This window comes from Protopterus annectens, chromosome 2.part2 (assembly GCF_019279795.1).
Source record: "Protopterus annectens isolate FY-2018-M chromosome 2.part2, PAN1.0, whole genome shotgun sequence".
In the NCBI taxonomy this organism is placed as follows: Eukaryota; Metazoa; Chordata; order Ceratodontiformes; family Protopteridae; genus Protopterus; species Protopterus annectens.
In genome coordinates, this window is record NC_056730.1 from 333,679,542 (window position 1) to 333,706,451 (window position 26,910).

General features: G+C 39.4%; 1 protein-coding gene across 2 annotated transcripts in view; it reads left to right on the plus strand.

Annotated features, from left to right (window-relative positions):
- GTF2H2C (GTF2H2 family member C) overlaps positions 1 to 26,910 on the plus strand; it is a 736,228-nt gene that overhangs the window by 589,564 nt on the left and 119,754 nt on the right. For both annotated transcript variants that reach the window (XM_044063887.1, XM_044063889.1), the window contains one exon: positions 7,648 to 7,751. In XM_044063887.1, coding sequence (XP_043919822.1) covers positions 7,648 to 7,751 — 104 coding nt within the window. The remainder of the gene's footprint in view (positions 1 to 7,647; positions 7,752 to 26,910) is intronic.

Genomic DNA, 26,910 nt, shown 5'->3' on the forward strand with positions numbered 1-26,910 from the left:
TTTCAGCTTCATTAGATGTAGTTGAAAAAAATGTGTATAAAAGTACCTTTAAAATCTCGAGTTTTTGGTAATACATTACCACTATTCGTTTTTCCAGTCCCTAATAAGGGGGAAAAAATTGGAATTTCTGTTTTCAATAACTTCAGTTGCCATATTGTCAGTAAGATTCCTTGGGTACCATTTTTCTTCAAATAATGCCCCAATAATCTTAACCTCGTCAAGAAAGACTTCCGTCATGCTTGTCATCCTAGAGGCACTAATAATTTGACCCTTCACAATGCCCTTTTTTTAAATAAACGGATGTCCACTATTAAAATGTAGATATGAATTTGAAAACGTGCTTTTTCTGAATATCTTAGATTGAAAACATTGGTTAGTGTAATCCTTATACAAAGTGACGTCCAAATAATTCAACTGATGCTCACTAATATTATGTGTAAAAACCAAAAACTCAGTAGTATTATTAATATATCCCACAAATTCATCCAACTTCTCTCTTGAACCATTCCATAATAAACGTATATCGTCAAGATATCTAGTATAATAAGTAATGTGTCTGGACCATTCAATCCGTAAAACAAATTTCTGCTCCCAGTAATATAAAACACAATTGGCATACAACGGGGCACAAGGTGCCCCCATTGCCACTCCTTTTTTTGTTGATAAAATTCACCATTAAAATAAATAAAATTGTTATTTAACACAGTTTCTGTAAATTCAAGTATTAAATTAATAGTATTACTGTCCAATCCGGTTTCGGAAACTAATACATCACTAAACCAGTCGAGACCAATGTTATGTGGGATACTCGGAAACAATTCTACTATATCAATAGTGACCATAAAAATATGTTTCCCAAATTTCTGTTTGTGAATGCCTTTCAAAAAATCCCAGGAGTCCTTACTAATATGTGGAATAGATGCCACGAATTTCTTAACCATAAAATCAACATACTTTTCTAATGACTCCGTGACACTCCCTGCCCTGGACACTATAGGTCTAAACCTGATCGGGTCAGTACCTTTGTGGGTCTTTGGTTTCCCAAAAATAATGGGAATTTTAGGTTTTTCTACATGCAGGTAATTATACAAACGCTCATCAATACTTCCTTGCAATAAATGATCAAATAAATAATATCCAATCTTTGCGTATGCTATATTAACCTCGTTCCGGGATACCAACGCGTAATGTTCCGAATCCTGTAATAAATTGTGCAAATACATCTCATAATCAACTGTGTACATTAACACCACTCTGCCTCCCGTATCGGGCTTCATAACTCTACATTTCTCTTGATTTAAAAATTTTAATAAATTCCTTTCTTTCTCATTAAAATTGTCAGCCTGTCTATTGTTCCTATTAAATTCACATCGCCGAATGTCCCTTTCGGCTAATTCTTCAAAGACTTTAAGGGATGGATGGGTGGGGGGGTTAAATGCACTTTTCCTTGTAAGTTCGTGACTAATATAGGGCTGCCCCTTGAAAAAAATACTTAAATTTAAATGCCTAATAAATAATTTTAAATCAGTCAAAGTGTTTGCCACCACCCCTGGACGGGAAGGAACAAACTGAAATCCTTTGGAGAAAACCTCAAAGTAATCATCTGTAGGGGTTAAATCTGTAAAATTAAAAACAGTAAAATTCCCTTTCCTCCAAATCATCTTGTGATTCAACATGTTACTTTCATTGTTAAAGGAAAAATACAAAGTAAGCAATTTATTGATGACCCAAAAAGTTTTATAGAGAATTCGGAAACAAGGTAAAAGGAATTGAAACTCAACCAAAAAAGAAGAAATAGATACATTTTGGAGAAGTATTTATGAAGATCCTGTAGAATATAGCAAAGATGCTAAATGGATAGAAGAAGTAAAAGAAAGAATAAGAAGTTTAAAGGTACAGGATATGAAGTGGGACTCAAAGTAACAGCCAGAGAGCTTGAAACAAAACAAGAATAACCTCTAATTGGAAAATCCCAGGCCCAGATGCAGTACCTAGCATCTGGTTAAAAGTGTTAACATCTTTGCACGAAGATTTAGCCACGAATCAGAACTATTTGTATGCGCACCCCGAATAGACACCAGCTTGGCTAACAGAAAAGACAATGCTCCTACTTAAGAGTGAACCTGCAAGCTACCCTAAAAATTAAAGACCAGTAACTTGCCTTCAGATGACGTATAAACTATTCACTGGAATTGATGCAGACAGAGTTTATAGTCATTTAGAAGAAAACTCAGTTATGGCAGTAGAATAAAAGGGCAATAAAAGAAAGTCATGGAACAAAGGATCATTTCTTGTTAAATAAAGTCATGGTGAAGAACTGTAAAAAGGAGAAGAATCTAAGTATGGCATGGATTGACTACAAAATACATTTGATAGACTCCCACATTCATGGATATGAGTGCTTAAAAATGTACAGAGTGCACCCTACACTGATTAACTACATTACAGTGACCATGAAACAGTGGCAGACCACTTTGCAGTTAAGCCATGATAAAGGACAAATTATTATTCCAGGGATAAAAATCCATAGGGAGAAATTCCAGGGTAACTGTCATCGCTGCTATTCTGTCTTGCCCTTAACCTGTTAAGCAGTCTACGTATCAGCTTAGGCCATGGCTATAATTTGGCTCCTAGAAAACGACAAAGTGTAAAGACTTCTCATCTTCTCTTTGTTGGTGATTTTAAAACTGTATAGCTCATCATATGAGCAACTGAAAGCATAACTGCAAGTTGTCAAAACTTTTTCAGATGATATAAGAATGCCATTTGGTCATGATAAATGTGCAAAAGCAACATTTAAAGCAGGAAAACTGCAGCACCAATAAAATATCAGTTTGGGACAGGAATGTGATATAAATGAACATGAGCAACTGGGATTGTATAAATATTTGGGAATTGATGAAGGATCAACAATAAAACATGATCAAATGCAAATGAAATTTGGTAATGAGTACTTTAGAAGGCTTAAATTAATCCTGAACACAGCGGTGACATCCAGAAACAAAATTCAAGCTATAAACTAATTTGCTTTTCCTGTACTAACTTAGTTTTGGAGTGACTGACTGGCCCCAAACCGTCTTGGATAGATTGGACAGGAAAACATGAAGGATGCTTCATGCTCACCAAATGATTTATAAAAATCAGTGCCTACCAGGATTATATATTCCCCATTCTGAAGAAGGGATGGGCCTCCTTGAAATTGATTTACATGTACGGATCTGCAGTCATGGGACTGTACATATATCTGCTGACCTCACAACACCCAAATGTGATAGTTTTGAAACATGAGGAGAATAAATCTAAGATTACTTCTCTGCTTAGTCTAGCAGAAGCATATCGGCATCAAACAGGAATGGAAATCAAACCAGAAGTGGATAAAAATCAGGCAATAACTGAATATGCCAAAAAACAAAAAAAAAAAGAATATAAGGTGAAGGATCAGATGAGAAGGCAAGAAATGTGGAAAATGCATAAATATAGTTGCAAGTATAGAAAACTTCTGGAAGAATCTCATGTTGATCAGGATTGAATCCAGGAATGGTTAAGGAGAGGAGAATTCAAACAAAGAAATGAAAGGTTAATATTGGCGGCCCAAAATATTGGGCTACGTAGACATTGGTTTACAAAGTCCATTGAACATGTGGGAGAAACGGACAAATGTAGGTTTTGTAAAACAGAACTGAAAACAGTTGCACACCTCGTTGTTGGTTGTGACATACTAATGGCAGAAGGACTGTATATTGAAAGGCATAATAATGTGGTAAGGCTATTGCACTGGGGATTGTGCAAATGTCATGGTATCGAAGTGGCTGAAAAACACTGGAAATCGCCACTAATCATGACGGAAAATGATGAAGTCTCATCATATGGGATCACCCATTACCAACAGTTCAAAAGATAGATGCCAGGAAAAACTGATACAGTGGTCCATGAAAAGAACACAAAAGTAGCATTGATCATTGAAATTGCCACACCCAGTGACTATATAGTGTCTTGCGTACAGAAACACAATCATAAATTTGCAGGATTTGCAGGCAGAAATGAGAGCAGTGAGGAAGAAAGATACCCAGACATTTCCAATCTTAGTAGGAGCAGCGGGTCTTATAAAAAAAATCTACAATTGCGTTTAGGTATGTTACCAATACATGTAACCCTGTACGAATTGCAGAAGGAGTCATTACTGGGCACATTGCAGGTGCTGCAAAGAGCACTTCTGGCTGACATCAAAGATTGAAACAATACTAATTTCATGAACTTTAATAGTACTTTAAATTAGGAATGGGGTCCATTCCTGTCATGGTATTAGTGGAGAAATTAAAAAAGAGAGAGGCCTCAGTGTAACATATCATCCAAAGGATGGCACACTCAGGAGTGCACCTCCTTATGTTGCACTGCAGTGCCAGTATAGGAAAAGCAATCTAAGTACATGGTGTGGAATATAACCTACAGCCTTTTGATCTTCTAGCACCCAAGCTGTGTGTGCTACCTGTTGAGCCACTGACACTACATTTGCTTAACATGGTCAACTTTTGATTGTTTTCTATAGAAGGGTGAATGTTTCAGACATAATTCCAAATGTAGCTCAGTACATGATAATAACTGTTCGAAGAAGCTCCACTAACTTCCTTTTTTAAAATTTCTTATAAAGGGAAGCCAGCAGCAATTTGACAGGGCCAGCACCTTGATGGTGTAAACATTGGTTGCATGTGGTCCCATTGGCTAATGTTGATATGACACCCCATCTCCATATAAAAATAGGAAAAACGGGGTTGATGATGATGACAATGGTGATGGTGATATGAGGCATCCAGTGGCTGGCCATTAACAACCTTTGGTATGGGTTGCATTCTCACCCAAGCTTGCTGCATGTCTGTCCCTGTTCCTGCTGCTGCTTTGCTACAGACATTAACAGCTCCACCTGATGGCTTGCTTACCAACTTTAAACATAGTTTCAGTTAGACGATAGAGTCTGTTCTATAAAGCTTCATCTAGAATTTCTGCTGTCATGTCCTCCATTTGCTAAAGGATCTCCCTGGTATGTGAAGATATTGGTCTGGCAGTAACCTTTCAAGTTAAAGGAGAAACGCACCCACAGACTCAAAAAAAACATGTTTATTTCATCATGGTTTTGTGTTTTCTACATTTTAACACCACTCTGGAATTATTTACAGGTTTTTAAATATTTTTATATGTGATTTCTGAGTCTGACTACATTGTTCTGGCATCTTGAAATAATTATGTTTAGTCTGCCCCATAATAAATTGCTTGTCTGTAAAAAAAATGTCATGCAAGCCTATTTCTTCCTAAAGCTCCTGTCACTGCATTGATTTTTACATTCGTACACTGCTGTCTTTCATTCAGTTAGTTTTAAGTAACATTTCATGCCATTAAGTGACTACGTAAGACACACAGTTCAAATGTCACAGAACAGACTTTCAAAGTGCTTTTTACTGCTGCTTCTTTTTAGAATGGCTAAACTGTAGTGTTCTATGAAGCCTGACTTGTACTACTTTGACTCATCTCCCATCCCCCTTTACATCTAACTTTCCTAGCTGTCAAAGTGCTTAGGGTAATTTGAGAAGTTACCACCTGTGATTGACAGCCCACAGCAGGAGACTTGACTCGTACTGTTTCCTTGTTCTAGCCTTTACTTTCTGTATGGGTAGGGGAAGGACCAGGGTGCTATGACATCACAGCATGGGTGGTTTTTAGGAAGGTCATGGAGATGTCAATTTGGGGAAGGAATTGGCCAGAAAACTACCTTTATTCATTGGCTTTGATGACATCAGTGAATTGGAGACTGCGGCAAGCTTTACCAGGGCGGGGCAAAAGTTTTTTGAAAGTGAAATCACCACAGTACAGTAAGGTATTGTTCTAGTGGAGAAAAACAGTCGATTTAAAATATTTTACATTCTGTATTGTTGTTTATTCATCGCAGGGACAGTAAATAGGGAGAAAAAGGACAGAGAACTCGAGCATTTAATAGAATCGCATTGTTGTCCTTTAAGGTAAAAGATGAGCAAGCCTTCCTAAAGTGATGTAACTCTCTACACTTTTTATATCCACTGTATTACTTTTACATCACTCCTTTTTTTTCCTTTTTTCAACTTGTATTTTTTTCTTTGTACACTTCCTTCTATTGACTTTTCATTATTTTGTTCTTGTTCTCCTGTATCAACATCCCAATTCTGTCTTTCTTTACTTCCCAGTAGTTCATACCTATTTTGCTCCTGAAAAACATCTTTTTTCCCAATATTTACTCAATTTTTTCTGAATTTTTTATACGTTTCCTTCTATATCTTCTTCCACAAAATTGTCTGTCTCATCATCTTTACTATTATTTTCAGTATTTTCTTCAGCTATTAATTTGTTCTGTAACACTGGACAGTCAAACCAAAATTCCCTTGGATATTACATTTACTACACTTTGGTTTGCAGTTTTTTAGCTGTGTCCGCATTGCCTGCATCTTCTTTTTTCACAGTCCTGTACAAAATCCCTTTCATTTAAAAAAAAAAAAAAATAGGCATGTGGCTGGCCCCAGTTTCTCACAATCCTTCTCTTATTACATTTTGAACATGCTGTATCTTTCCTTCTGTCACATTGAATGTTACTAACACTTCTCTCCCCCCCTAGTCTGCACATTTCTTTCATCAAATACTTTTTTATATCATGCACCTCTTCACAAACAGATAAGAAAAGACTTCATTTCAACAGTGTGTCAGCAGTTCTGAATTGTACTTGTATTTTCTTTTTACGTTGCTGTCCAAAGTTAATACTCTTATATCTGTATGTATATATATATATATATATATATATATATATATATATATGTGTGTCTGTATATATATATATATATATATATATATATATATATATATATATATATATATATATATACATGTTTATGTAGTCATTCATTAAAGCAGTGGCTTGTCTTCCTGCTTCAGACATGATTTTTTCTAATAAACCAAATGTTTCAAAAGTCACTTCACAGAAATTCTCAGTGCTCAAAATGTATTAATGTTTTGCATTTTATACTAAATCCTAAAGGCAAAATTATATTGTCCAAAACATATCTTTTTAAACAGAAGTCAGTCTTTGTTTTATTTCTTACCACTGGCTTCTTAGTTCTGAGTTGCTGACTTAACAGTCTGTATGGCAGTAGTCCGTACTGAGAGTATTAGCTCTGGAGACACAAGACCAAATTATCTGCAAACTACTTGGCTTAGGCCCTCGAAAACTTTGCAGGCTGAGCACAAAAGACATTGTGTGTCCCTAGCCAAGGTGTGTTTACTAGTAACCTTTTCTAGAAAAGAACTGAAAGTGGTGATCCTTTTAGTCATGCTTTGTGCTAATATCCTTGGTTAAAGGAGGAGTCCCTTTGTACATTGGTGATATCTACAAAAGCTGTGGAAGTTGTAATGAAAAGGCAGATGTCTGCTTGTTGTAATTTACCATGGATAAATAATCATATTGCATCAGTAATCCTCCCAAAACGTAATATTTTCATTTACTTTTGGAAAGAATTTTCTTAGTAAGGTATATCCTGTAGTTTCTTTTGTTTAACTGCAAATGCATTAAGTTATACTTTTTAATTTATTATAAAAATGTTAGAAAGCCAACTGCTATCTGTTTTGTTATCATAGGCACCTGGACAGTAATGGTGACGTGTGTCTCACTGTAGGTGGATATTTTTGCCCTCAGTGTAGAGCAAAATACGCAGAACTGCCCGTTGAATGTAAAGTGTGTGGTAAGTGTTTTTCTCCATTAATAACGTGATGACTGCAAAAACGGAAGAAGAAAATGGCACTCGCTCACTGCTGTCACTGAAGCAGCTAATGTGTATTGCACACCTTCAGGTTTTCAATAAAGTACAGGATATTGGTGGTGTTACTATATACCTTTAATGGGATTTTTCTTGCCCCCTCCCAATCAGTCTATTAAATTAGCGTCTAACTCTGCATATCAATCATTTTCTAGTTATTACTCTGACCCTCAACCCTTATATTTTAATATGGATGCACTCCTTGATGATGTCTTTTCCATCCATATCAACTTGAGGGTGTGTCAGATCAACATACCCATGAGTTGAGACTTTGAGGAGAAGACAACATGCATCTAGCACTATGATAAGTACATAACTTTCATTTCTTTGAAAGGTTGTCAAGTTTCCTACAGTAACTTTCTTTTAGTCCCTTCCCCCATGTAAATTACTCTGGGTTTTAGTCAAGCCTTGGAGGTGACAATCATTGTTAGTCACATCCACTTCAATTGGTCGTACAAATGTTTTTAATTTAATAAGAAAATATATGAAGTCATTAAGAAATAGTTGCCACTTTCCTCTTTTACTCTTCTTTTCTACTTCAAAAATATAGTGACAAAATATCCACCTGTGTAGTTCAAGGGGGCCCATTCTTTGTTAATAAGATTAATGACAAAGTTCCATTCAAGTTCTAATAGTGGAGCTGTAACTGTCTTCTGCAATGAGATGAACTGCAAGTGAAAAAAAGAAAAGGTAGGGGAGGCACTGGTCAGTACCGAGCATATCGGTATGAGCTCCCCATTTACTAGTCCTTTATTCTTGGAGGCAAGTGTAAAATACGCTCTTAAGTAACATGTGTCTTCTCACGGTCTCTTTACTGGGCCAGCATTGTTTGGGATGTAAATCTCTTTCCTCTTTGTATCATCCATCATCTTCAGATGCAGGTAACATTGATGTAGTGCTTAAGGTATTGTATAGACGTTTAAAATGTTTGAAGACTTCATCTGTAACCTTATCATCAAACACAACAATGAACCAAAGACCATGCATATATGGCACTTCACTTAACGAGAATAACAAATAAATATAATGAGCACTTTCATGCATAATGTACTTTGTCAGTTTTAAAAACACAAACAGGCTTTGGCGTTTAAGTATTAAAGTCAGATCATATGACATGGCAAAATGAGGAAGTATATCACTAGTGTCTTGGATTGAACTCACCATCCAGATTTGACTGATCTTTGCACTAGCCTAAACTGAGCATACAGCTGTTTTGCCAGTGTCAGCCCTGTCTTAATGGAACTCACCATCCAAATTTGATTAATCTTTGCACTAGCCTAAACTGAGCATACAGCTATTTTGCCAGTGTCAGCCCTGTCTTAATGGAACTCATCTTCTGAATTTGATTTGACTGATTTGCTTTGATCAACACGAACATTTAGCCTAGACTGAATTCTTGGATGTATTAGTGCCTGCAAGTGTGTTGACTAAACAGATAGCTGCACTGTATAGATTAGAGTTCCCCTATCAGTGGGCTTGATAATTCCTTTAATGCTTTTAAGTACAGACATCTTTATTTTTCATTTAATTTGTTGATTATGGTAGTAAATTGTTTAAGCTTGTGCCTTGGTGTCTTGTGTCACTTCTTCTCAACTGTATTAACCACAAAATTATAATAATGGACCGTAACAAATTGGCAAAGAAGATGGGATTCTGAGGTTATACAGAGAAGATGGCACAACCACCAGTGTTGTTTTCTTTAAAGAGAAATGTTAGCAAAAAAGAGTATGAGGCAGACAACCTAGGTAAAATTCTTGCAGGACCCATGGCTGGACCATGGGGTCAAATGGATCCTCTTGCTAAAGTATTGAGCAGAGTTTCTCCCCCACCCCCTTTAGTGTCTTTAGAATTTTTGCATGAAGTAAATTCAAATGAGATGGCAAAGGCTCTAGCAGACTTGATTTGCCTTTGAAAAAAAAAACAAAGAAAAAGATATGCAAAAAGAGAAGGGAAAAAATGCAATTAATAAGAGCCTTAAGCTGCCCACATCTACTCCTTTAGCCTTATCAAATATATATATATATATTAAAGCCGGAGCATGTGCAGCCAAATAAATGCTTTTGACTGCTTTTACAACATACAGTTAGTGAGCTCACACAGCAACTTAGTACACTGCAGAAAATATAAAAATGTATTCTTACACAGATGGCTTTAAAAGGCAAGGCAATTTACTAAAAAACAGACAGTAATTTGTTTATTCGACAGCATAAACAAAGAAAATGCAGAGGGCTAGAAAAACATCCCTCACAGACTACATTGCATGTATTAATTTGTAGACCAAATTTTGATCCAACAACATGGAGTGGTATTTGCTATACATTATTTGATTATGAGTGTAAAGAGTGTGATTTGCTAGGTATGGTACTTGCGTATTATCGCAACCAGATTTTCACAGTAATGCTGGTTGCTTCAGTTTATGTGAAAAAACACAAATAAAGTCTTATAAACTTTAACAACATGTTTTATGTAATGTTTATAAGGTTTAACTATCTTTACCATTAAAACCGCTGACAAAATAAGCCTTGAAAATAGGTTTCCCGTGTTTCTGCCAGCATCTCATGTCAGCTAAGCTTGTCCCATACTGCTTTATATGCGTTCCTTTTCTCGTGCCATCAAAAGAGTTGTCAAAACTGCAGTTAACAGGTTTTTCAAAGGCAGATAGATTTTTACATTTTTAATTGGATAGGCAGGGAATAACAGAGTTACATTCCCTTCAAATTTTTAGGTACATGTCATACGCTACACGGTCTTACTGCATGTTTTTATCGGAATATACGCCTTCAGAACTTTCAAGTATCAACACTACTGCTGTGACAGACATCACATTCATCTGAATGAAAGCAAAGGTAACAAGCAACAGCTTTTGGCAGTAGATCCTTACTGAAAAGGTTTAGAAATGTAAGTACTAACTCCAAAAATAACAAAGTAAAGCAGAAAAATTAAATCCAGAAAGCAGCTTACATTTTACATTGTACGCCAAGTCCCACAGTGCTTTCAGGCCAATATACGAACACACGCAACCGCTGTTATCGATGAACTCAACTCTCTGGCGTTTTTACAGCAGGCTATCGACAGATCCTGAAACTGTATGTGATAATTCCCTAAAGAAGCACTACCAGTATCCCAGCACACTTTGGAATACTTTACCCTCCCATAATACATTTCTTTTTCGCTCACTTACTAAACATCAGTAAAGTACATTGTATCAGAAAATCTGGTTGCGATAATACGCAAGTACCCTAGGTATTCTAATAGCTAAGGCACAACCTGTAATAGTCTTACTTTCAAATGCTCAAATGTGCCTGCTTAATGTTCCACCCACACTTAAATCAGATTATTAATGCAGTAGTCCAACATAGCCTGACAGCAGAAAACAATGGGGTAAATAAAATATCATTTAATAGTTTTGTTAAGCATAGATATTTTAAAAAAGGGGAACCTTAAAATCCACAGTAAGACCTACAATGCAGATCTGCTCTGTCAATGCAGTCAAATATATTAGAGACAATGCAAAAACTGTTGCAGATGGACAAAAACTGTACCTGCTGAGAGTTTGGTCAATCATTCTCTGCCTACTGATCCTAAAGGACTAAGTAAAGTGACACCACCACTGGCAGCAGCTGTTCTGGACATTGTTAGAGACTGTCTTCATCATACCATGCAATTTTGGACTTGGCTAATGAGTTCTTCTCCATTTCTATAGCAGAGGAAACAGAGCACAATTTGCTTTTACCTGGAAAGGGAGACAGTATACTTTCCAAGTACTCCACAGTTATACCTGCATAACCCCAGTATACAGGTTAATAAAGTGACTGTATATCATTATGGGAGAAAAAAAAAACAATGTGGACATTGCAACGTAGACTGTGATACAACATCTTCAGAATAGAGGCTGGACTGTGAGTGAAAGTAAAACACAGCACAAATCATCAGTAAAATTCCCTGGTATGATATAAAAAGAGCGATACCTACTGCAGCATTAACAAGTGACTGTTCAAAACATTGTAACGTCTTGTGGACTGTGGCACAAAGAAAATGTTGGTAAGAAAAGACCCCTGGGTTTTGGTCTAAAAGTTTCACTGGAGCAAACAATTAGATTTCCCAATCCAGGGTTGGCAATGTGATGATACTTTAATGAAAACTTTCAAAGCACGAACATCAGCTGTGCAAAGAATAAAAATGGTATTTGCAAAAATGAGCTAATGTTGTACCTGAAGTGTGTCAAATGCAACAAAAACTGGCCAAATTAGTTATTCTGAAAAATACAGATATGGCAAAACAACATTAACAACAATTAACAACCTAAAGTGGACATTAATTTGCAGACTGTAATTCCTACTAGAGAGCAGATTACTTCCAAAACCATACTGACAAAAAACATAGCTACAAGTTTTGTGTGAGAATTCAAAAAAAAATGTGTTTAAAATACTGGGAGACTATTTTGCCTTCAATTGTTTTGCATGCCATGGACAATAAATTAACTGCATTTAATGGACTGGGGCATTTCATATGCCGTGACCAGCCTAACAGTTATAAACTGGGACATGTGGTAAAATAAACCAAAACTTATAAAACACTAAAAAGTTTGTAGTTATGCCACGCATTAAAATAACTGTCAAGTGACATAAATGTTTATTCGTATTAAAAAAATGAAAATTTTAAATTTATTAGCCACTGTACCAAGGGCAACAAAAGTATGAGTTACTAAAAGCTGCATACATTAAGATAAAATAATTGCATAAAAATTGTTTGTGTCCGGAACAAAAGGAAATCGCTTGTGAAGAGTGTCTAATGGCAAGTGAAAAAGTGTCCGCTCACCTGGATTTATGCTTTACAGCATCAGATGGGGGAATGTAAAGGGTGAGGTATACAGTAAAAAAAAATGTTAGTGTGTGTATTTTATTACACTTAATCCAAAATGAACAGCTTTAATGCATCCTGACTTTCAACAAGCAAAAAAAAAAAAAAGAGGGACTAATTGTGTTGCAACAATAAAATCAGATGCTATTTGATGTGCATCAGACTTTGATAAAAATGATTAAAAACAAAGGTATAAATTTAAAAAAATGCAAAAAAAAAAAAAAACTGCTTGCATTGGTATAATATTTTCATGTGGTCACCCAAGGCATCAGCCTGGTTCAACTTGCTTTTGCATCCATTACTGCTCATTACCATTGGTTCTATTTTGTTTTGTATGTTGTCAACTGCTCTTATTTCAACATGCTAAACTGTTCATTATAAATTGTTGGTTAGGATCCTAAGTCTTATTAAAAGTACGCAGTGTGATTTGCTAGATACAAGGGGTGGCTTGTGATTGGCCCACACAGCTTGCCCAAATTATCAGGTGCCTCGACCACCTCCCTCCTGCATACAATGAAAGGAAACAGTTATATTAAGGGACTGCATCTTGCATATAGCTTTTTTGTAAAATGTGCTAGACACATGGTTTACGTGTAAACCTTGCTTACTGAACTTTAGTGCATTGAACTTTGATTAACCTGAAAAAATGTTTATTAGCTTACATAATCAAATAAGAGGAACTATCACAGGAGGAAGTAATGCAGAAAACCAAACATTAAAGGACTTGTTTACAACTTAGGAAATTATTTGTAATTTTCTAAAATATTCCATCAGTTTATGATTAAACTTATGATCTGGATGTCATCAGCCAAACCTGTTGACCCTATGGCCTGCTCAAACCTATAAAAAGCTCAAAGGCTGATAATAAGATGGAACTCACCATCCAGATTTGACTGATCTTTGCACTAGCCTAAACTGAGCACACAGCTATTTTGCCAGTGTCAGCCCTGTCTTAACGGAACTCATCATCCAGATTTAATTGATCTTTGCACTAGCCTGAACTGAGCATACAACTGTTTTGCCAGTGTCAGCCCTGTCTTAACGGAACTCATCTGCTGAATTTGATTTGACTGATTTGCTTTGATCAACACGAACGTTTAGCTTAGACTGAATTCTTGGATGTATCAGTGCCTGCAAGTGTGTTGACTAAACGGATAGCTGCACTGTATATGTTATAGTTCCCCTATCAGTGGGCTTGATAATTCCTTTAATGCTTGTAAGTACATACATCTTTATTTTTAATTTAATTTGTTGACTATGGTAATAAACTGTTTAAGCTTGTGCCTTGGTGTCTTGTGTCACTTCTTCTCAACTGTATTAACCACAAAATTATAATAATGGACCGTAACACCATCCTAATGTTCTTACCATTTCAAATTTTTTTTATCTTCAAGGGGATCCTTCTTGATGGGTCACAGATAACTCAACACCCATCACCTTGGCTAGAATGGCCTGTTTCATCACCTATTACTTTGGCTTTGAAGGCCTGTTTTAACACCCATCACCTTGGCTTAGATGGCCTGTTTCAACACCCATCACCTTGGCTTGAATGGCCTGTTTCAACACCCATCACTTTGGCTTGGAAGTGCTGTTTCACACCACCTCAGCAGTGGAAAGTCCCTACTACCTTGGCTTTTGAAGGTCAATCTAGGTCAGGCAGGTATATCCTTAATAATGCTATTGGTACCAGATTTTCATTATTTTTGTGTATGCTTAAGACGTTTGCTTTCCCAGTAGCTGGGGATGAGCTGACATGCTCAAGGACTAGGAAAGATTCCTGTAGATGATGAATGGTGTAATAATTTAATCCATGATGGGGCAAGAGTGTCCCCCCTACACAAAATAAAATGCCAAATTCTGATTGGTGGAGAGGGTCAGTCCACTTGTAGATCCCACCAAAGAGGGTCACCTCATAGTTCATCTGATGCATAACAAATGTATCTGTTATTTCGTTTTAAATGAAAGTATTTATTTCCATATGTATTTTATTTATTTTTTGGTCCCCTTCCTGTCATATGTGATAGCCATCACAGTGTCCCATGTCCTCCTCTGGACCTACCGACACTCTAATCTCACCTTGGTCAGTGCAAATTTCACTCTGGGGCCTGCAAGGAACCTTAGGGCATCCTGGGGGCCGGTACTGACTAGCTTCAGTTTTTTTTTCTTTTATGGTCATCACAAAACTTGCCCTTCTTCCCATGTTCATCAGCCTTGTCCAACGGCCTCTCCCCTCACTGGACCATGTCACTGCTTAGGGAGCATCATCAGTGAATGTCCTGTTTACCAGCATGGACCCAACCATCGCTCCCTGCCACAGCCTGAGACAGCTGAGATGCTAATCAAAGTTGCCTGGGCTATGGCTGTGGCTTTATCCCTTTGTGGCACAGCATTGGGTCGAGACATTTTTAAGTGGATGCCCAGATAGTAAAATTCCATTCTGTTTAGACAGTGCATAAAACATAGGCTTAATGAATGTGTCCAAAACTGTACAGAAGTGAAAGCTGTGGAGAATAGCACCAGCATAACAAGAACAACAGCAGAATGAAATAAAACTGGATTAATATAAGAGTACAAAGAAAGAATAACATACAGCAAACAAAGGTAAATGTAGCCTCAATTTATGTGTCTGAGTTATAGCTGGTATAATATTAATAATAGTTCATTGATTCCCAAACAGAGTAACGTGTACATATTAGTTATAGTAATAAGAGGTTTTTTAGGTAAGCTTATCACTTTGTCTCGTGGAGACATTTCTAGAGAGTATTGTGCAAGGATGTAAGATAGAAAGGAGAGTACAAGTACAAAAATGTACATTTTTAGGGGATCACAGTTGCAATGTAATATAATCCTTTTCCATGATAGATGATTCTAGACAGATATATGCCCTTCTGAACTGACTTTCAGAACTTATTGGATGTCCTACTGGTGTGACTAAACTCCTCTCTTTGCCGGGATGTTGGTCCAGTGTACAGCTAAAAAGTTCAACTGCCTGTGCCGCCTTCAGTTCTTTTTATGCATCAAGAAGCGATTGGTTGAAAGTCCTTCAGTCCATTGACCCCTTCCAGGCAACTTCCTAGATAAAATACTGATTTGGGGAACTTGTCAATGGTATTTCATTTGATTTTTTTTTTTTTTGTAGAGATCATTGATTTAGAGATTTCTTGGAATTTTGGATTGCTAGCTGTTGTTAGTTCTGAGGGCCATGAGAGCCCAAAAAAGCTTACAGATAAGTATGCCTGAAGAAGACAGATTTTGCCTATCATTTAAACTGCCTTTCTACTTCGGCAGAGATCCTTATACCTGTTTCTACAAGCATTGTGCCACTTTAAATTAGAAAACTGTGCCCAGGCAGGCCAAAAAATCTTAAGCTATTACCTAAAGAAATAATGGGAAAAGAATATGAGGCCATAATGACCCAGTCAGTCCTGCAGAGGATTGAGGACACCAGGCCCATTGAGATGCTTTGTTTACCCATGGCTCTTCTAACTTTAGCAACTGTGTATCTGCCTGTCCTAGCCCTTTCAGAGGCAGACAGTGACATTCAGTTGCATGCCTTCAAGTCTCCATGGATGCAAATAAGTATCTCAGACTTACGGTATGGGAAGAATTAGAAAGCGTAATCATTGTCCTGGAGCGGCATCTCCTCAGTCAGTTTGTGGAAGCCCTGCTTCTTAGGTTCATAGGTGTATACTCTGCTAACAACCACTAGCATCCTTATAAGCCTAGCTGTGCAACCCAAATATGACCCACAAGTTTTATTTATATAGGGTGTGATTTACAGACTGGCTTGGCCCATCAGAGACATAGGCAGCAGACCAGGAATGAATTTTCGATTACTCATCCATTGGCCTAATTTGTACCTAAGTAAGGATAGGGTGGAACTCTGCTTGGATGAGGAGACTGTTCCAGAGAATGGGAATTTCTTGAGAAACCTATCTGTCTCTCCAGCCTGTCGTGTTTATGTCTAAGCAAAATTTAGGTTTTTTTAATGTAGTAGCTTTGACTCTGTTTTTTATGGATATACAAAAGGTTTATCAAAAGAGGGTCCAGAGATGCCTGGTATGCTAGGCAAAGATCACCCCTTAGAAGTCTATATGATGTTGAGTAAAGAGAAAGAGCTTTGAGGCGATCAGCGTAAGACATTGTGTTTACTTCCTGTATCCTTTTTGTAAGGAACATTTATGGACATTCCAGTTGCTGCACATGTGTGGCCAGGTATACAGTGAAAGGAACATTATACTCTATGATAGGTCTGATGAGTGCAGAGTACAGTGGTATAATGACCTCTCTGGACCTAGATGCCATGTCTTTGCTTATAAGATGAACAACATAGAAGGATTTTCTTACTACCTGGAACACATAATTGTGGAAGGCTAGATTACTATCTACACGAGTTCCCAGATCCCTAACTAGTAAATCAACTTTTAGTGGTGTTTTATTGATGATATAGTTACCTGGATTGGCCGATTTCCCAAAGGTCACTGTAATGTATTTCTTGGTATTGACTTTTAAGCCATAGCTTTAGCAGCAAGCATTTGTCTGTGTTAGACTTTCCTGAAGGGTGTTCTCATCTTGGGTGAGGATTCATTCACTTCTCCCAGTTTGCAGTCATCTGAGAACTTAGTTAACCAGAGGCCTTTGACATTAGCTTTAACGTCCGAGAAGTAGATTCCAAAGAGGAGTGGACTTAGCATAGAGCTCTGCGGGACTCCACTGTGACCGGCCTCTTTGTGGAGGTGGCCTCACTTATTCTAACCTCCTTGGTCCTATCAGTGAGCCAGGGAGCTATCCAGCATGTTATAAGGGGGTGTATACCTAGTTCTGTAAGTTTATTGACAATGCCCAAATAGGGTATCTTATCAAATGCTTTAGCCATATCTAGGTAGGCAGTGTGCAACATTTTCCCCTCATCCGTTACCTTATTGACCTTTTCTAAGAAGTCCACCACATTCTGTAAGCTTGGCCTTCCTTTGATGAAGCCAAACTGGGATGGATCCAGTGTCTGGAGGTGTGCTATGTCCTAGTTGATAATTTCCATGATAATTCTTTCAATGGCTTTGGAAACAAGACTGTTCATGCTAATGGGTCTGTAGTTTCCAGAATATGTTGAAGGTCCACCCTTATGAAAAGGGATGACCATCGCAATCCTCCATTTCCATGACACAGGGTCCATTTTAAGACTGTAGTTAAATAATGGATCAAAGGGGGTTCTGATAAGTTGTGTTCAGGAAGCATTTTTGAATGTTATCTGGGCCGACTGAGGCCATGCTCTTGGCTTTAGTGAGTGCACGAAGTACATGCTCCCTAGTTACATTTGGAAGAGTTATGTTCGAGGGTACTTTTTTTCTGGATGGTTGTTAGGTGAGAGGGGGTTAAGTCAGAACTGAATTTGCCCATTAACAGGTTCGCTGTATCTCCTGGCTCAGTCAATGTGGCATCATTAAGCACCAGTTCAGCGCATTGCTGTGTGCTCCCCTTCAGGTTTCTGACATAGCTGAAGAAATTCTTATCGTTATCTTTCACCTAGGAGGCTGTCTTAACCTCAATGTTGGCTTTCCTTGACCTTATTAGCCCCTTAAGTTGCATGTCTAGTTTGATGAGAGAGTTTTTATCTTGATGGGAATTACCCTTCCTGATTTTTGACATAATTTTTTTTCCTTCTGTTGTACATCTTGTTTAATTGGGATGCCATCAGGGCGGTTTGTTTTTGGGGCTAGTCTTGGACTTTCTTCTGGTAGGTACAAAAGCCCTTATGCAGCCATTGACATGGTTGTACAGTAATAGTACAGCTGCTGTGTTTTTGGGGTTTGGAGGGGCATTGAATTTTGACAAACCATCACTTAATGAAAGGTAATTTACTTCAAAATATTTACTGTTGTTTGGTTTTAATGGGATTAGGGACTTGATTTTGATTTTGAAGGAGGCAAGGGAGGACAAGACATGGGGAGGGTGCAGTGCTCTCCATTGTTTGTGAGCATGAAGCCCAGTATCTGGAAGCCTGTAGTTGGCGTATTCACTCTTTGGTCAAGGGTGTGTGCATTTACAGAGTCTAGGAATCTCTGTGCTTAAAGGTCTGAGGCCATGTAGGTTTCCCCGTCTGTAGAGATGCAGTTAGTCTCCCATGAGTAGGCGGTTTAAGTTGGATAGTAAGTTCCTCCAGTAGATTCAAGTATGCATTGTGACCTTTTTGGGACATGGAGGGTGACCCATAGCTGTGTAGGATATGGTACATTATTTTGTCTGTGATGATCTGCACATGGAGAAACTCTAGCACATCATTATGTCTGATTACCGTAGTGGTATGCTTGTTACTGATATATATTTTTACCTTTAGTTCTTATCTGTGCAACTACTGGTCCAAACGTGTGAAGCACTGAAACCTTGCACTGCTTGGGTACTCTCTGCCACTTTAAACCATGTCTTTGTAACAGAACAGATGTCTGTATTCTCAAGTGCGAGGAGAGTAAGCATATTTTTTATTTAGGCATCTGGCATTGACAAGTAATACCTTGAGGTTCAGTTCAATTGATTTTGCTATGTTGGTAGGTTTGACAATTTGGCATTGCCTAAAAAGGCACTATGGGGGTGGATAAAGTTTTAGCCAGTATCCGAAAGCCTAAAGAGGAAAGGTATGAACCATACTTGGCAAAACAAAGAGGGCTTTTAACTGTGAACTGCCAAACTGCAAAATTTAGTTCTCCTTAAAATGACACCAGAAAGACAAAAAGGTGTTGGAACTTTTTTCTCATGTTGTGGCATCATCCTCTGTGATAGTAATATGTTGCTCATTGTTAGACTAGCACCAGCCTGATATGCACAGTCTTAAAGCTCTGTAATGTCTCTCTTCATATAGTTCAGTGAGGTACTTCTCAGGTCATTTATACTTACATGGGCTGTGATGGAATTGTACTGGTACCTGTGATGTAATGACTTGAGTGCATTTGTGGTTTGGAGGATCCTGACCCTAGATAAGAAACTAACAGCTCTCTTCTCCTTGTTCAGCCTTGTTAGAGGGGCATCAGTATATCTTACAATGGAATCCCATTTGATGAGAGTCCTGGGAAGTGTGTTTGCTTGCCTTAGGGGCTTAGTCTTTGGGACTACACTGAGAGTGACTAATTCTGTTAGTTTTTAAACCACTCAAGTGATGCCTGCCGCAGTCTCTTACAGAAGGTTTGAGGAGGAGTAAGTATGTGGTTGTGTAAAAAGTAATAAATCTCCAAATTAACGAACATTCCTCTTCTGGAGTGACTTCCCCAGCAGAGGAAAAAGGTGTCCCATAGATTCTACAGATTCATATTTGGGTGAAGAGAATTTAGCTTGCTCTAATCATATTTCCTTTCTCTTAGGTTATGACACATAATTTATGTCTTTAGAATCCTTAGCAGAGGGCATCTCATTCTGATGAGGGAACATAAATGGTATTTGTAGCATCTAGCCATTGAAGAACCTTGACCGGTGACTGTTCCGCCAGTTTTACAGACCTTTGACATAGTCTCTAAGACAGCATCAGTGCAGCAAGATTTATTGCTGCCAGTGCCCAAAAAAAAAAAAAAAAAGCTTGAGAGGTTTTACAGAATATTGAAAACCTGTAAATACCTGCATAGGAATCCTTTAGCAAACCCTGCATTGCTTTTCTTGGTTATAGCTGGGATACTTTAATTGGCCCTTGAGCCAAATGGCCTACATAATGACAGGGAAAGTAGGATTCTGAGCTATTATTGTACAGTGGTGTGCACTGCATTTGATTTGGTCTTTAATGTTATTAACTACCAGACCTATATGATTAAACATCAAAGAGATCCCCCAAACAGAACATATGGAAGAGGACATCCAGGGTGACACTGCAGTGGACAGAATTTGTGAACTAACACAGCTGTCTTCAAAGTGAAAATGAATGCTGTCAGCTGTGGCTGTGATGCCATAACTGCATTGTACAGGAATGAACCCACAGGCTCAATGCTTTGCAGGCATGCCTGTCTAAAGATTCACCCATTGCCGAATGATGTGATAAGGACAACTTTTGTACATTCCATTAGACAAAACTCTGCTGTTTGGCCTCTCTTAGCAAGTGATATTCAAATTCTGGTGGAAAAGAAGGCACTAGAATCTGTACACAGGCTTTTTCATGGACACATTCTCTAATTCAGCAGGATCTGTCCCACCACTGGTTTTTTTTATAGGAAACAGTTGAACCAAAGCAGTTACTTCCGGCCTTTCAAGATGCCTTTCTGGCTGCTTCACAGGTTCCTGATTCCCAACCCCCAGCTTCCAAATGTCAAGACAGGTTCTACAAAGTACTTCAAGACACTCAATTCCTGTTTAAGAATCCCCCCTGCTGATCCTGCAGTTGTAGCAGTTTCTGCTAATAAATTCTCCAGACAGCTCCCTTCATCTGCTCTTTACTTTACTGACAAGGACAGTAAGTTCATGGATAGACTAGGTAAGAAGGTCTATTAGAGCTGTTAATTACCAACCCCCCATGGCTAAGTTTGTCTTGTACACTTTCTCCAAGGCCTCAGTTCTCCTACCTGATGTACCAGACTCACCAGCTAAGACACAACTTTGTATCCTTTCCACAGTATCTCCGGTGACTAGGCACTCCATTAAGTGCAGCTATGATTCTGTGGAAGCCTCCTCAAAATCTGCATCTTCTGGCTCTGTTCTGAGGAGATACTCCTGGGTGAGACTTCAACCCCTACCTATGGATGTACAAACCAAATTGTTAGATGTGCTGTTGATAATAAGGCTCTCTTCGGACAAGCTTCAGCAGAACTCCTCAAATCCCGTCAAGAAAAGGGAAAGGAATTACAAAATCCAAAGCATTTACTGGTGTCACCTATCCCCAGATATCATAGGAATTATCCACATAGGACTAGCTTTGTTAGTAGGCAGTCTGCTCATTCTGCTCCACTTCAGGCAAAGGAAAGAAGGCAAGCTAGGAAAAACTCCACTCCTAGACTCCCCCCACCGCCCCTTCCACTTTCTTTCGAAGTCAGTCTGACCAAGCCAGACCACCTCCACTGTGACTCAAAACCTCTACATCCCAGCACACCTCTCTCCCTTTGTCTCACCCTTTCCCTACCCTCCTCGCGGAAGATCACAGCAGAAAACTGTGTCCTCTCCATTATTCAAAGAGGGTACTTTGTCTTGGTGGACATTGACCCCCCTTCCAGGGGATACCCCAACCTCCATCAAGCCAGATTCATCTCTTCCCCTTTATTCTCCACCAATTACAGGTTCAGGGCACCATAGAAAGGGTACCTACTCAACAGATAAACAAGAGTTTTTACTCAAGGATGTTTCTGGTCCCAAGGAAAGATGGTCCTTGGAGACTAATTCTGGACTTACCTGTTTTGAACCTTTTCCTCAAGGTCCACACTTTAAAAATGCTCACTTTACATCTGCTCTTGCCTGTTATCCCAGACCAGACCTTCATAGCTCTGGATTTGAAGGACGCCTAACTTTATATTCCTATACACCCAGACTACAGGAAATTCCTACGCTTTTCAGTAGGTTCCTTGCATTTTCAGTTCTCTGCATTACCTTTTGGGCTCTCCACAGCACCTCTGGTGTTTACAAAGTGCCTAGCTCCAGTGATTGCCCACTGGAGAACTCAAGCTATTCAAGTGACCTTTTAATACTTCACCAGGAATGTCAAGCCCTCCAACACCACCTGCAAAGGGTGACCAGTAACCTGGCAGAGTTAGGGTTCACTGTAAACAAGGTAAAACCCCACCTGACCCCCACTGAAGACCTAATTTTCTTGGGGTGCAGGATCAGAGCAGACAGGATGGCAGACTTTATACCAAATCAGAGGACCTCACCCACTACTTCAAAAAACATCTCACTCTACCACATTTACCAGCCGGAGAATTCCTAACAGTCTTGGGTCACATGGCATTCCTGATACCCATGCTTCCTCTGGCAAGGCTACATATGAGAAAGGTCCAATGGGTTCTGAAGACTCAATGGAGCCAACACTCTCACCCTCTGGATACCCCTCTCCCTCTCCTACCATGCCTGAAGAAAGAACTACAGTGGTGGATTACTGCCTTCAATCTCAACCAGGCATCCCCTTACAGGTACCTCCGCCATTACAGCAGATCTTTACAGATGCCTCAGATGTAGGGTGCGGAGCGGTGCTAATGCACAACCACAAACAAAACACTGTGCAGGACAAATGGTCTACACTCAGACAAAGGGACCATATCAACATCAAAGAAATAAGGGCACTTTTTCTAGCCTTACAAACCTTCCAAATAGCCCTGCCCCCAGGCACATTCAAAGTAATGACAGACAATATGACTGTCCTGTGGTATGTAAACAAACAGAGGGGGTGAGATCTTACCCTCTCTGCACTCTAGTCATACAGATTTATACCTTAGCATCAACACTTCATATCCACCTGCAAGCAGTGTACATTCCTTCAGCAGAGAATGTTTTGGCAGACACTCTCAGCAGAACTTCTGCACCCTCTCACGAATGGATGCTTTACAGAAAGGTGTTCTTGGATCCTATTCACAAGTGGAGTATTCCTCAAGCAGATCTGTTTGCCTCCTCCCAGAACAGACAAATGCCTCTGTTTTGCACAAGGGATCCACATCCTCAAGCTTGGAAAGTGGAATCCTTCTCTTTTTCTTGGGCAGGGATGTATCTCTATGCTTTTTCTCCCTTCACACAAATTCAGAAGGTCCTTCTGAAGATTGAGGAACAAAGCAAAAATCCTCCTGGTGACCCTCTTTTGGCCAAGATAGCATTGGTTTCCCCTTCTCCACCTTTTAGCCAAGGACAATCATCATAGGTTACCCCACCAATTACACCTACTCACACAAGACAGGAGATCATTAGTTACATCCCCAGGTGACCAATCTCAGACTGACCTTATAGGTGATAGGGTTCTAATCCCCTTCAGACATCTATACTCAGAGGACGTACTCAATGTTCTGCGGGAGGCCAGAAAACCTAGCACAAGGAGAAATTGGGTCAGAATGGAAAAGATTCTCCAGATAGTGTCAAAAGAAAAACCTGGACCCTTTACTCATCCTTGTACCTATGGTCCTTTCTTACTTGTGTGAGCTCCCTCATTCAGGACTAACATATTCTTCAGTAAAGGTCCACGTGTCTGACATTTCGGCTTGTCTGCCTTTGGTTCCTCCTTTGGCATCCAGGTTGGAGCTTAAGCTGTTCCTGAAAGGGGTCCTCCATATCAGACCCCTCGCAAACCTTTACCTCCACCTTGGGACTTAAATTTTTTACTTGAGAAACTTACCTTGCCACCATTTGAGCCAGCACACTCAGCATCCCTGAAGCTATGTACCTTGAAAACAGTTCTGCTGGTGGCCCTCACATTCACCAGGAGGATGTCAGAAATACAAGCCCTGATGGCCATCCCTCCTTACCTCATCTTCCATAAGGACAGAGTCTCTCTAAGGACTAACCCTTCCTCTACGCCTAAGGTGGTTAATGAGCTTTCACTGAATCAGACCATAACCTGCCTGCTTGCTACCCTCAACCTCAAATTTCCTCAAAAATGACTCTGCATTCCTTAGACGTCTACAGACAACTTAGGTGTTACTTAGACAAATCCAAACTTATTAGAACGTCTGACCAGCTGTTCATTTCTTTTCACCCAAGGGCTTTAGGGAAGGCGGTCTCTAAACAGACAATATCTTCTTGGATCTCTAAGGCCATCTGTACATGTTATTCCCTTCATGGCAAAGTTTTATCTGGGAATGTTAAAGCCCATTCCACCAGAGCAGCTGCCTTCTCAGCTACCTTCTTCAAAGGGGTAGACTGTGCCTCTATTCTAGAAGCAGCTAATTAGGCATCCGTTCATACTTTTACCAAGCATTACAAACTAGATTTGGTTTCCAGAGCTAGAACTGCATTTGCTTGATCTATCTTACAAGGTCTCCTTGACCAGGGACCACATACCTCCACCCAGGCTCATACCTAAAAGCTTTGGTACTCTCCCTACTGTTATGAATACTGCAACATGAGAATAGAAGGAGATACAATAGTTGTTTAAGAACTTACCATAACCTTAGATGTCCTTCTCTTCCATGTTGCAGTATTCAGTCTCTCCCTCCTACCCCCTCCTTTTTTTTTTTTGCTCTCCTTACCCTTTTCACCTGTTATTTACCTGTGGGGACATAGTCCTCCATCCAGATAACCTCAGCAGCAGACACAGGCCTTTTAAACACCCTCTGTCTGGTCCTATATGTGAGTCTGAAAGACCTTTTTTATTTCTCCTCTTTCTACTTAACAGGGGTACTACTGTCTGCGGCAGTCCATTCTGAATGGCGTATGTGCATACATCACTTTTATGACCTACGTTGGTTTGTGGCTTTGACATCAGACACCCCACGTACCCTCAGCTCCAAAGACTTTGGTATACTGGCCAACACCAGATGTCCGGTGCTGCAAGCAGCAACCACCCTACTGTTATGAATACTGCAACATGGAAGAGAAGGACATCTAAAGTTATGATAAGTTCTTACACAACTATTCTTTTTCTGACAAAAGGAAGAGTAAATATGTCATCAGAATACAAAAGAGATGTTCTTGGTGAACATTGCATTACTGGTTGGCTGGTAAGCACTAGGTAGTCTGTCTACCATAAGAGGAATGGTTTCCGGCCCAGAAATTGTAGTTTATTGGCCGTTTGGACAGTTTTTCCATCTCTTTCAACTTTCTGGTTTAAAAGCATGCATTTGCACTTGTTTCCCACCTTTCCTTTCATGTAACTAGTCTAGTCCAGATACAGATTTGTTGTATCCAGGACTGTCTGTAAGCTTCTGAGTGGTGCCAAAGTCTGCTCTTCAATTTTCCCTTAGATCTGCTAGTTCTCTCCTCTCCTGCACTTTTACTAGCTTATTAGTCTAGTACTTTACAGACTTTTTGTAGCAATTATTGTAGTGCACAAAAATGCTACTAGCACTAAATGTTCTACAAGGAAACAACTCCAGTACTTATTGTTAATGCCCACCCCTCCAGGCATGTCTAAAGGTCAGTTCCCTGTGCTTTCTCCTATTAACCTGGTGAACTTGGTCATCCTGAGGCAATGTAGCAGCTGCCTCATGTACACTGACAACTCTCTCCTCTTACCTTCCAACACTCAGACTTGCGAGATATGCACTTATTTATCCAAATTGGAAGTCATGCACTCTCCAGCCAAGACTGGAATAGCTGGTCAAGAGGAGAAGGTCAACACTTGCACCACACCACATGGAACACATAGCTCTCCAGAAAACACACCAGCACTGCCTTCACATAAAAACACAAACCACACACCCACCTTTGCGGAGGCTCTCAATAAAAATCTACCTAAACAGCAGTGGCCTGCAAGGCAGAAACACACTCAATCACCACAACACAACACTAATCACGAGACACATAACTGTCCTAAATAATGTGCCACTCAACCAAAGCCCCTAAGGCAAAACAGCATGTCCAACACACTAGTCATTAGTGACTCGACAGTGAGGCACACTGATGCCCCACTCACTAGGTTGAATAAGGAGAAAGTAACAGTCAGCTGCCTGTCTGGTGCCAGGATCAGCCACATAATGCACACACTCGGGTCCCTCAACCACAGGTACAAATATGACTCTGTCATTGTACATGTGGGTGCGAATGACCTGAGACGTACCTCCCTGGACTACATGAAAAGAGACATGAAGGAGCTCTCAGACTATGTAGCCCAGACGGGTATGACCCTAGCCCTGAGCAGCATCCTACCATCACCCAGAATGATACCACAGTACAAGCAGAAAATGATTGATTTCAACAATTGGCTAAGTTTCTGGTGTCATTCTAAGGGGATCCAGTATCTGTCTGCCTGGGATGACATGACTGATGGACCTCGATGTTTTGCCAGAGATGGCCTGCATCTGTCACCCCTGGACTTCGGGATACAGGCCAAGGCTCTTGCCAACCCTATAGTGCCTTTTTAGCCGGTGTTCCAAAGACCAACTTACCATCATAACAGCTACAAACAAATGGAATCTGAGGGTCATTCTGCTCAATGCTAGAAGTCTAAATCTCAAAATGCACTTGCTCGAAAAACTCCTAAAAATGGAGAACATCGACATTTGTGCTGTAACAGAGACCTAGTTCAAGGCAGCAGAACGCACCCCTGCACTACCAGGCTATAACTCATTCCACATCTTTCGGCCCCAGAACTTGGACCGAAGCTCCAAATGCAGTGGTGTTCCCAAAT